General features: G+C 43.4%; 1 protein-coding gene across 2 annotated transcripts in view; it reads left to right on the plus strand.

Annotated features, from left to right (window-relative positions):
* Window positions 1-12,156, plus strand: part of MAGI3 (membrane associated guanylate kinase, WW and PDZ domain containing 3) — a 158,685-nt gene that overhangs the window by 90,364 nt on the left and 56,165 nt on the right. For both annotated transcript variants that reach the window (XM_066626610.1, XM_066626611.1), the window contains exons 7-9: window positions 201-258; window positions 7,582-7,676; window positions 9,586-9,774. In XM_066626610.1, the coding sequence (XP_066482707.1) occupies window positions 201-258; window positions 7,582-7,676; window positions 9,586-9,774 (342 nt within the window). The remainder of the gene's footprint in view (window positions 1-200; window positions 259-7,581; window positions 7,677-9,585; window positions 9,775-12,156) is intronic.

The following is a 12,156-nucleotide window of genomic DNA, read 5'->3' on the forward strand; positions in this document are numbered from 1 at the left end:
GTGCTGTAAGGCATGTTGCAGTGGTGTGGAGTCCTGTGGTGCTGGCAGCAAGGCCTGCACCAGCTTGCCACCACCACTTGGAGGCCTGAGCCAGCCAGGGTAGGCTGCACTGACCCCACGGGATTGCAGCCCCCATGGGGCTATTGTTAGGATTGGGCTGCTCATCATGAATTCTCTTCATTCTCATCTTCTCATTACAGAGCTTCCTTATGGTTGGGAGAAAATTGAAGATCCTCAATATGGAACATACTATGTTGAGTAAGTGCATTCTCATAGCTGGTGATCACTTGAGGTCATTAACATAGCATGATGTGTAATGAATGCAAATCTTGGTTCCATTTATTGAAAAGTGACATGGCACTATGCCAGTGATTCCCAAACTTTTTCGACTGGCAGCTCCCTTGACCTGGTAGGCTGTTGGCCATGGCTCCTTGTTAGGGCTACAATCCTATACATTGTATATGGCAGCAGGTTTTTTGTGAAGATTTCACGGCTCTCCTGGCTGGTTTCTGTGGCTCCCCAAGGAGCCATAGCTCACAGTTTGGCAACCTCTGCACTATGATAAAGTCTTTTAAGCAATCTAGTTAATATAATCTATATCGGGGTGTCAAACTCATTTCATATCAGGAGTTGAAGTAGCATTCATGGTGCCTGCTGAGGGCTGGAAGTGAAAAGGGATCTCAATGCGTGGATGAGACGGTGGTGTAGGGAGGAGGGGTTTAGATTCGTTAGGCACTGGGGAACGTTTTGGGATAAGTGGGGCCTGTACAAGAGGGACGGGCTCCACTTGAACCAGAATGGAACCAGACTGCTGGCGCATAACATTAAAAAGGTGGCAGAGCACCACCTTAAACTGATCCCTGGAGGAAGGCCAACAGGAGCCGAGGGGCGTCCGGTTCGGGATGGGGAGGTTAGAGAACAAAAAGACAAAGGCAGAGTAGGAGAAGAAATTGGGAAACGTAGCGTGATGGGATGTGATAGACGGTTTGGCACAATGAGAGGATGCGGGGACAAAGGAGCGAATAAGCGGCCCATCCTAGGGCATTCCATGTACAAATGCTTTTATGCGAATGCCCGAAGTCTACTAGCAAAGGTGGGGGAACTGGAATGTCTGGTGACAAGGGAAAACATAGTGGGCATAACGGAAACCTGGTGGAATGCGGAGAATCAGTGGGATACCGCAATCCCGGGCTATAAACTCTACAGGAGGGACAGGCAGGGGCGTGTTGGAGGTGGGGTGGCCGTTTGTTAAGGAAGGGATAGAATCCAGCAAAGTAGAGATTGAAGGTGGGTCCGACTCCACCGTAGAATCTCTGTGGGTTAAATTACCAGGCTTGTGCAGCGATGTAATACTGGGGGCGTGCTATCGTCCTCCAGACCAGAAATTGGATGGGGACCTTGAAATGAGGAAACAGAGCAGGGAGGTGACAAGGAGGGACAGGGTTGTAATCATGGGGGACTTCAATTATCCTCATATTGACTGGGTCAATTTGTGTTCTGGTCACGATAAGGAAACCGGATTTGTTGACGTGCTAAATGACTGTGGCTTAGATCAGCTAGTCACGGAGCCCACCAGAGGACAGGTGACTCTGGATTTAATATTGTGCGGTATGCAGGACCTGGTTAGAGATGTAAACGTTACTGAGCCATTGGGGAACAGTGATCATGTTGCGATCCGTTTTGACATGCACGTTGGGAAAAGAATACCAGGCAAATCTCTAACAAAAACCCTTGACTTCCGACGGGCAGACTTCCCCCAAATGAGGAGGCTGGTTAGAAGGAGGTTGAAAGGGAGGGTAAAAAGAGTCCAATCTCTCCAGAGTGCATGGAGGCTGCTTAAAACAACAGTAATAGAGGCCCAGCAGAGGTGTATACCGCAAAGAAAGAAGGGTTCCACTAAATCCAGGAGGGTGCCCGCATGGCTAACCAGCCAAGTTAGAGAGGCTGTGAAGGGCAAGGAAGCTTCCTTCCGTAAATGGAAGTCTTGCCCTAATGAGGAGAATAAAAAGGAACATAAACTGCGGCAAAAGAAATGTAAGAAGGTGATAAGGGAGGCCAAGCGAGACTATGAGGAACGCATGGCCAGCAACATTAAGGGGAATAATGAAAGCTTCTTCAAATATGTTAGAAGCAGGAAACCCGCCAGAGAAGCGGTTGGCCCTCTGGATGGTGAGGGAGGGAAAGGGGAGATAAAAGGAGACTTAGAGATGGCAGAAAAATTAAATGAGTTCTTTGCATCTGTCTTCACGGCAGAAGACCTCGGGCAGATACCGCTGCCCGAACGGCCCCTCCTGACAGAGGAGTTAAGTCAGATAGAGGTTAAAAGAGAAGATGTTTCAGACCTCATTGATAAATTAAAGATCAATAAGTCACCGGGCCCTGATGGCATCTACCCAAGAGTTATTAAGGAATTGAAGAATGAAGTTGCAGATCTCTTGACTAAGGTATGCAACTTGTCCCTCAAAACGGCCACGGTGCCAGAAGATTGGAGGATAGCAAATGTCACGCCTATTTTTAAAAAGGGAAAGAGGGGGGACCCGGGAAACTATAGGCCGGTCAGCCTAACATCCATACTGGGTAAGATGGTGGAATGCCTCATCAAAGATAGGATCTCAAAACACATAGATGAACAGGCCTTGCTGAGGGAGAGTCAGCATGGCTTCTGTAAGGGTAAGTCTTGCCTCACGAACCTTATAGAATTCTTTGAAAAGGTCAACAGACATGTGGATGTGGGAGAACCCGTGGACATTATATATCTGGACTTTCAGAAGGCGTTTGACATGGTCCCTCACCAAAGGCTACTGAAAAAACTCCACAGTCAGGGAATTAGAGGACAGGTCCTCTCATGGATTGAGAATTGGTTGGAGGCCAGGAAGCAGAGAGTGGGTGTCAATGGGCAGTTTTCACAATGGAGAGAGGTGAAAAGCAGTGTGCCCCAAGGATCTGTCCTGGGACCGGTGCTTTTCAACCTCTTCATAAATGACCTGGAGACAGGGTTGAGCAGTGAAGTGGCTAAGTTTGCAGACAACACCAAACTTTTCCGAGTGGTGAAGACCAGAAGTGATTGTGAGGAGCTCCAGAAGGATCTCTCCAGACTGGTAGAATGGGCAGCAAAATGGCAGATGCACTTCAATGTCAGTAAGTGTAAAGTCATGCACATTGGGGCAAAAAATCAAAACTTTAGATATAGGCTGATGGGTTCTGAGCTGTCTGTGACAGATCAGGAGAGAGATCTTGGGGTGGTGGTGGACAGGTTGATGAAAGTTTCGACCCAATGTGCGGCGGCAGTGAAGAAGGCCAATTCTATGCTTGGGATCATTAGGAAGGGTATTGAGAACAAAACGGCTAGTATAATGCCGTTGTACAAATCGATGGTAAGGCCACACTTGGAGTATTGTGTCCAGTTCTGGTCGCCGCATCTCAAAAAAGACATAGTGGAAATGGAAAAGGTGCAAAAGAGAGCAACTAAGATGATTACGGGGCTGGGGCACCTTCCTTATGAGGAAAGGCTACGGTGTTTAGGCCTCTTCAGCCTAGAAAAGAGACGCCTGAGGGGTGACATGGACATACAAAATTATGCAGAGGATGGACAGAGTGGATAGGGAGATGCTCTTTACACTCTCACATAATACCAGAACCAGGGGACAATCACTAAAATTGAGTGTTGGGCGGGTTAGGACAGACAAAAGAAAATATTTCTTTACTCAGCGTGTGGTTGGTCTGTGGAACTCCTTGTCACAGGATGTGGTGCTGGCGTCTGGCCTAGACGCCTTTAAAAGGGGATTGGACAAGTTTCTGGAGGAAAAATCCATTATGGGGTACAAGCCATGATGTGTATGCGCAACCTCCTGGTTTTAGAAATGGGTTATGTCAGAATGCCAGATGCAAGGGAGGGCACCAGGATGAGGTCTCTTGTTATCTGGTGTGCTCCCTGGGGCATTTGGTGGGCCACTGTGAGATACAGGAAGCTGGACTAGATGGGCCTATGGCCTGATCCAGTGGGGCTGTTCTTATGTTCTTATGTTCTTACATCATTAAGCAGAAAGTGACATAATTAAGCAGATGATGGCCAGAAATAAGCACATTGTTCTTACGTAGAAACTCATTAGCTGCAAGTGACAGAAGAAAAAATGTGCAAATTTGGTTCTTGTTTTCAAGATATGAGAGAGCCCAATTATCATGCTGGGAGAATTCAGTTATAACTGGAACCAGATAAATTGCTTCCGAAAACTGCATTTGGCCCTAAGGCTTTATGTTTGACACCTTTGGCCTTTAATGACAATGATGCTGTAGCACTAGTTGTTATTTCTCATGATTACATCTCACCATTCATCTAAGGAGCTCAGGACAGTGTACATAAGTTATCTCTCTTACCTGCTAAACCCCCCCCCCCAAGAAAGTATATTAGCAAAACCATACTCAGTCATAATATGGCACAGTATATTTTGCTTTAAAAAGGCCCTTGTATAGCAACTCTGTGTTATTTCTCAGGGGTGCCCAAACCCTGGCCTGGGGACCACTTTTGGCCTTTGGGGATTCCCAGTCCAGCCTGCGGGGATCCCCCAATCTCCAATGAGCCTCTGGCCCTCTGGAGACTTACTAGAGCCCGTGCTGGTCCGACGCAACTGCTCTCAGAGTGAGGACAACTGTTCGACCTCTCACCTGAACTGTGGGATGTGGGAAACCTCCACTACTTGCAGTTTCACATCTGTGATGCAGCAGTGGCAGCGAAGGAAAGGCTGGCCTTGCTTTGTGCAAGACCTTTTATAGGCCTTGAGCTACTGCAAAATCTTGATTCATTCATATAAGTTCCCTCTGTAATATATTCATTTATGTAAATTTATTCAAATTTTAAATGCAAATTCTTTTTCCCCACCCCAGCTCTGACACAGTGTCAGAGAGATGTGGCCCTCCTGCCAAAATATTTGGACACCCCTGTTATCTCTAGACCAGATTCCTTGGTTTTGAAGTATCTGGTGTTGAATAAAAGAAGCTGCTCAAGTCAATAATTCACTTTATTTTGTTGTTGTATTGTCTCTTTGAGATCAACAAAGCAGTAGCTGTCCATTATGAACTATATCTGCTAGAGTGACAAGGGATTATTGTCATGTAGCTATGTAAACTTCAGTTAAAGAAGGTATATGTAGTGGATTATGTTGGCCTGAGGTTCAAATTCCACTCAGCAGGTCTGTAATACCTTGGGCTGTTAATCATCTCTTATACTAACAAAACTCACAGGTTGTGAGGATAAAATGAGATAGCCCTGTGTACGCTACTGTCAGCTCTTTGGAAGAAGGATGGGATAAAATACGATTAAAAAAAAATTTAAACAAAAAGTGCCTGCCAACCACTCATTTACCTTTCTCACAAGCTGTTGAAGAGACTGTGATTCAGTTTCTGAAACATTGTCTGTCTTTTTACTAATGAAAGGATTGAATTTGCATTCCCAGATATATGACTGGAATATTTTGCTCTCAATCAGTAGTTCTCCTAAACCAGGGGTGCTCAATAGGTGGATCGCGATCTACCGGTAAATCGCGAGGCAAAATGAGTAGATCGCGGAGCCCTGTCTCTCCAAACTGTTAATATGTCAGTTTCGTCTAGTGACTAGACAAAACTGACATATTTAGCTGACACTAAACTGACACTGAAACTGACACTTTAGCTGCTCTTCAGGCATGCAGCAACAAAACTGATGAAACTGACTAGACTCCAGCAGGGGCTCCATACATTAAATGGGGTGTCTGTCAGACGCTTCCTTCCCCCCTGGTAGATCTCCGGGCCTTGCTGGGTTTCAAAGTAGCTCTCGAGCCAAAAAAGTGTGAGCACCCCTGTAAACCATGGGTCTCCAAACCCAGACCTGGGGGCCAGCCTCAATCTGGCCCACAGTCAGCCTCTTGTCCCCTGAAAGCCTCTGGCCCACTTGGCCAAACATGACTGGAACTGTGCTCTGGTTGCATCTGGAGGATGTTCTAAGGGCCAGAGAGTTTGAATGAATGATCCCATTCATTCATTTATTCACTCATCTAAGTTCCATCTCTTATTTATATAAATTATATATTTAAAATTTTTTTCCGGCCCTCCACACCATGTCAGATATTTGATGCAACTCTCTGGCCAAAATGTTTGGAGACCCCTGTCCTAAACCATAACATAACATTAAAAGCACTTGAAAAGCATGATGAGTCTATAATCTTGGAAACTCTTGAATAATTCTGTGTTAGTTCCAAAAGTTCAGCTAGGTGAGCATTTAAATAAATTGTTGTTGTTATTAACAACAGTATTTATATACCCCTTTTCAACAAAAAGTTCACAAAGCGGTTTACAGAAAAAATCAAATAACTAATGGCTCCCTGTCCCAAAAGGGCTCACAATCTAAAAAGATGCAACACCAGCAGACAGCCACTAGAAAAGACACTGCTGGGGTGAGGTGGGCCACTTACTCTCCCCCTGCTAAATAAAAGAGGAGCACCCACTTGAAAAAGTGCCTCTTAACCAGTTAGCAAGGGTATACGTTCAGTATAATTACAGAGCAGTGGGTCAGAACCTGTGGAGGTATGTACCCATTTTTCTCTCCTACATGATGTCAACAGTCCAGTCAGAGTATTGTTCAAACCGGAGTTATATGAAGACGTTTCTGAGTATTAGTATTCTTTTAAAGGAGTAAGAGGTGATGGTGGTTCTAAATTAACAGTTATAATTCATATTTACTATATGCTAAATCCCAGCTGTAGGGTATCATTGAACTTTACCCAAGTATGTTTTTGGCACAAATCAATAACCTGGAATATCAGTTGGATGGGAGTAGGCAAAGAAGTTACATTTCGTATGTAGTTCCACCTTTAGGTGACTTTTAGAGGAATTTCAATAAATTAATGAGAATCTGTCTGTGTCTGTGATAGTTGAATTGATTGTCCATGTTCGGAGACAGTGTACCTCTTAGTATGAATTCCAAAGATAAACAGCTCTGTTCTTTCTCTTCACTCATGGTTGAGCCATCACAAGACGTCTAAGCTATTGGGCTACGAATTATTATTCATATATTCACAGTGAATTGGTTCCATGATGGTCCAGATTTTTGATGGGCAGGTTTTTGCCCAAATTTTTTTCTGTGCTCTGACAGAAAAGGCTTCTCTCTTTCATTAGGACACTTTGGTAGTAGAATTTTGCTCTGAGTGTCTTGGTTAAAAAGAGAGGAGGAAATGGCTTAGTGTCATGTATAAATTTGGGCCAGTAGATGGGAAAATTGGCTTTGAAAATTGACCCTCATATGAATTACAGCAAATAGAGAAGGAAATAATTGTCAAGTTATGAACATTGCTTAACAGTGTCCACTTAGCTCGCTTATTTGTCTGAAGGAAATGAAAGTGTATTGTAGATGAAGGGATGGTGGATTTGAGATACCTTTTGGGCTACTGCTGTTTGCATTCATTGTATTACTGTTGTGAAAATCTTTGAAATATATGGATATATATTTTGCGCATGTAGCCTGTATTGTTTGTTTTAGGACTACCTGTGCTGTAGCATATTCGTGACAGTATTTCATAATTAAATTTTCACTAATACCTTGTATTCTTGCAGTCATATTAACCAGAAAACCCAGTTTGAAAATCCAGTTCTGGAAGCCAAACGAAGAAAAGAATTAGGACAAACTGGTGGAGGCTCTGCAAATCTAGGTACCAGTTCAATGGCTTATGTTTCACTGTTTTGAAACTGCAGTATATTAATCAAGAACCACTATATTAAACCATGTTTAATATAATCCTGTCTTCTTGTTGCTAGCTTTCACTCTGCAGACACGTTTGTGTGAATGTGTTTAGCATAAGACCTTTTGAGAGTTAATTCACACAGGTAAAAAATTACATTTCCAAACCTTCGGATACTAATGTAATTTTGATGAACAAGTGACTTGTTTTTGTTAGCACAAATCATTTTTTTTTCTTAATTGCTGTAGTATACTTTATGTACAATATGTACATAAAGAGCTACTTGTAGGCCACCAAGGTGTTGCTGAATGCTATGTAGTTTTGCACACATATAATCAGTATTTTATAAGACAGTATTTCTGAACTGTGTTCAACATACATGCATTTGAAACTCTGCTGTTGAAATATATCTGTGGCCTTAAAGTTGTTTAATCAGCTTTAAAACATTCTGAAACCATTTGTTGTAATCAGCTTGGACAATTCATGGTGTGGATGAATAGCCAGTGGTTTGGAGCGCTGGACAAGGTTTGAAGATTAAACAGCAACTATGAAGTTTCAAGGCTTCTGGCTAATACCAGGTTTTACAAACAGCATTTGATAAATAATTATAGTTGAGGAATTTAATGTAGTGCCGATTCTCAGCAGAGCTCAGGTGAGTGCTAGCTTCAAGGACAGCGAAGGTATCTCAGAAAGAAGGCAACACAGAAAAGGCAGATGTCCACCACCAGTCTATATTTACAAAATATTTACAGATAAGCAGTTCCTTTGCAGCAAAACAGCGTACATATTCACAGCCACAATCTCCAACTCTCTGACACAGACTCCTGCTCTCTCCAACTCTACACAATGGCCCTCACAGGTGGGCGCTACCTGCCTTGCTTATATATTGCAGTGCACCAATCATAGTGGAGATGACCTTATAGCATTACCTCATAGTGTCATGACTGATAACAACATCTCCCATGGTGCACTAGCCATACCTTTACATTGACTTGCATTACAGGTACTTTGTCACTATAACTCAGCATTTTTCATACACTTTTTTGATTGGTTACATGGAGTCACAGAGACATACATACATGCTTTACATTTAGGCCAGTGATTTTCAAGATTTTTCATTTCACGGCACACTGGGAAGGTGCTAAAATCGTCAAGGCACACCATCCATTTTTTGACAACTGACAAGGCACACTGTGCTGCCAGTGGGGGGCTCACATCCCCCAATGGTCCTACTAATAAATGATCCTCTCCCAAATTCCTGCTGCACACCAGGGAACCATTCATGGCACATCAATGTGCTCCAGCACACTGGTTGAAAATGGCTAATTTAGGCCCAGACATCAAGGTCTTGCCCTATTCAGACTGCAAATTTCCTCAGGGGTATTTGGTAGAATATTCCTGACAGTTATGAACCTATTCAGTTAGATTATATCAAATTCGTCTGGTGATAACCAAGGAACTATCTCCAGTTGTCTTCTAGCTAGTGAAAATGAAAGTCAAAGGGTTGTTCTTTCCTAGTACCAACATTTAGACCATGTTAAAGGCAAACTATATTTACTGTATTTATTTATTTATTTAGTTAGTTAGTTAGTTAGATTTTATACCTTGGTTCACTTAACGCTGTTCAATCAGGAGATTTTAGATCATTAGTTATGTCCAGTCTACACACACGGATTATATTTTGCAGGTATGTTCAAAAATTACTAAAGAAAGTATTTCCTCTAAGTTCCCCCTATGCAGTCACAACTTATCTTTCCTGTGTCTCTGTGCTTGCTCTCTTTTTGACTTTTTTTTGCAGTCAGCTATTGTTAAATGGTGCATGTCTACTGTATTGGCTGATAACTGAACATATTTTTAAAAAACTCTTGCTTTTGTGCAGAACCAGTGAAGTCTCTCTTCACTCGAGACCCATCCCAGTTGATAGGAGCTCTCATACGAACATCGCTGAAGAAAAGCACTATGGGATTTGGCTTCACAATAATTGGTGGAGATAGACCAGATGAATTCCTGCAGGTGAAGAATGTATTGAAAGATGGACCTGCTGCACAGGATGGCAAAATAGCACCAGGTGAAATTACTTTTTTCCATTTGTACTGATGCTGAACCAAAAGAAGCGAAGGCCTCTTTAGAACAGACATTCTGAAGTAAATTTTCATATAGCTGGCAGCATATCCAGTAATCAAATTTTGTAAGCATTAATTATATCAGGATTATAGAATGACAAAATACCAGTCTTTTGATATAAAGCAGGCAAGAATGTAAAGGCTGGCAAAGAGGTTACAAAGCATGCTGAAAAGAAATATCAAACCTTTCGTAACTTAAGCTTAAACTCTCTCTTAACGTACACACCCTACCCCAGGTCTCTAGTCTTTCATCCCAAGGCAACCAAAGAAGTTAGCGCAATTCACGCCATGCTGTACCAGGGTAATTGCATAGAGGAACAGTAGGGCTTCTGGATTTTATGGCCAATGGACATTACCAGGTATCTTCTGAGGTACTGAGTTTGGGGGAGAGTTACCTGAGGTTCCTGTTCTTGGCCTCCCAGACCAATAATCTCACTGAAAATCAAGTCCTTTGTTTACTGGTCAAAGAGAAGATGCTTTTGGGAATAAGAAGATTTTAAACAATAATAGCATTTTCATCACAACTTGAAATGAAATTCCACTGTGTACATTCTTAGAGGTTAATTTCACTCATGTATATGCATAACTTGATTGCTCATTACTTGATTACTCAGGACATTGATGTTCATATTACTATGTGAACTGTTCTATCCAGACATATTGGATTGAATTGTAGACCTCACTTCTGCAAACAGACTTCCACTCGTGCACAGAATTATGTTTGCCATCTTCACATAACCCTGAAACCTTCCACATCCCACCTAATCCCCTTCTGGGTGGTCCCTGACATTTCTGAGTGGCTTTTAGGGAAACTTAGAAGGCTGAGGCTTCTTTGGCTGAGGAATACTTCCCTGTGCACCCTATGAAATATGACCCCCTTTGTTATGAGTTGTGACAATGGGTGATACAGAGATTCTGTCTCTGGTATCTCATAAGCACATACAAGTCATGATGCTACATAGGACAGTGGTCTCCAAACTGGAGACTGCTATGTCCCAGAAAGCTCTTCCCCCTCTGTGACCTCGCCGTTCCACCATGGCACCATGTTTCTTTCAAGCTGATCCTGGCACAGGGATGCTTTGGGCAGTTATGTCTATTGTCCACCATCCCAGAAGGCTGTGCAACAAGATGTCCAGGCAGATACAACTGCCTGGAGCAGGGGTCCCCAAACCCCAGCCCGGGGGCCAGATGCGGCCTGCAGCGAGCCTCTATCCGGCCTCCGGCCAGCCTCTTGTCCCCTGAAAGCCTCTGGTCCACTCAGCTGAACATGACCAGAGCTGTGCTCTAACTGCATCTAGAGGGTGTTCTGAGAGCCAGAGAGGATGCGTGAATGAGCCCACTCACTCATTTATTCATTCATCTAAGTTTTATCTCTAATTTATTTAAATTTTATATTTAAATTTTTTCCGGCCCTCAGCACTGCGCCAGATATTTGATGTGGCCCTCTGGCAAAAAAGTTCGGAGACCCCTGGCCTAGAGCATTCCCATGCCAGGATCAACTTGAAAGAATGCAGTGCCATGGTGGAACAGTAAGCTCCTCCTATAGGGGGGGCTTTTTCCAAACCTCAGATCCAGCCCACAAGCCGGGGTTTGGAGAGCCCTACCAATGTATTTATAACTTGCTTTTTTCCATCGTGGAACTAAAGGTGTGCCATACATGAAATTTCCATGCAGTCACCCAGACACGTGCTGGATTAAACCAAATTAAATATCTCTTTAAAATATTTATATCTTTCTCATCAAAACCATTAACAAATAAAAATGCATAATTGTAAAGCATATATAATCACAAAAACAATCAAAAACAACTAAAAAAGAATAAAGCATATATTAAGCAGCATAGTACCAAAATACAGTACATTAACCAACTTGCTTAGCTTCAGTAAGTTGTCTGTATCATGCACCTTTAGACATTGCTCTGGGAAATTTTGGTTTCTCCTTTGCTTTCTGTTGGGCAAATCTCATTTAATTATTTCCCATCACAATCCTAACATCCTGTTGAGCTCGCGCACCCCTCCCTGCACCAGCTCCAAGTGTTGCAGGTGTGCTGTAGCTACTGGGCCGACCAATCCTGAGCTCCCTGAGGTGCCCAGCCTCGACGGCGCCAAGAACGGCTGCCGCCGGATCCTGTGTGCCCCGGGCTACCGCAGGTGGCACCTCGGGAGAAGGGGACCTTTGTCCCCTTCTCCCAGGTAAGGTAAGCATCCCCACATTGGGGTTACTCACTTTACTGCCGACCAAAAGGTTGGCGGTAGAGTAAAGGTGTTTGTGTAGGGTGCCGAGCCCTGCATGATTGCCTCGGATCTGGTGGAGCAGAGCTCCATGGA

This window comes from Tiliqua scincoides, chromosome 4 (assembly GCF_035046505.1).
Source record: "Tiliqua scincoides isolate rTilSci1 chromosome 4, rTilSci1.hap2, whole genome shotgun sequence".
Lineage (NCBI taxonomy): Eukaryota > Metazoa > Chordata > Lepidosauria > Squamata > Scincidae > Tiliqua > Tiliqua scincoides.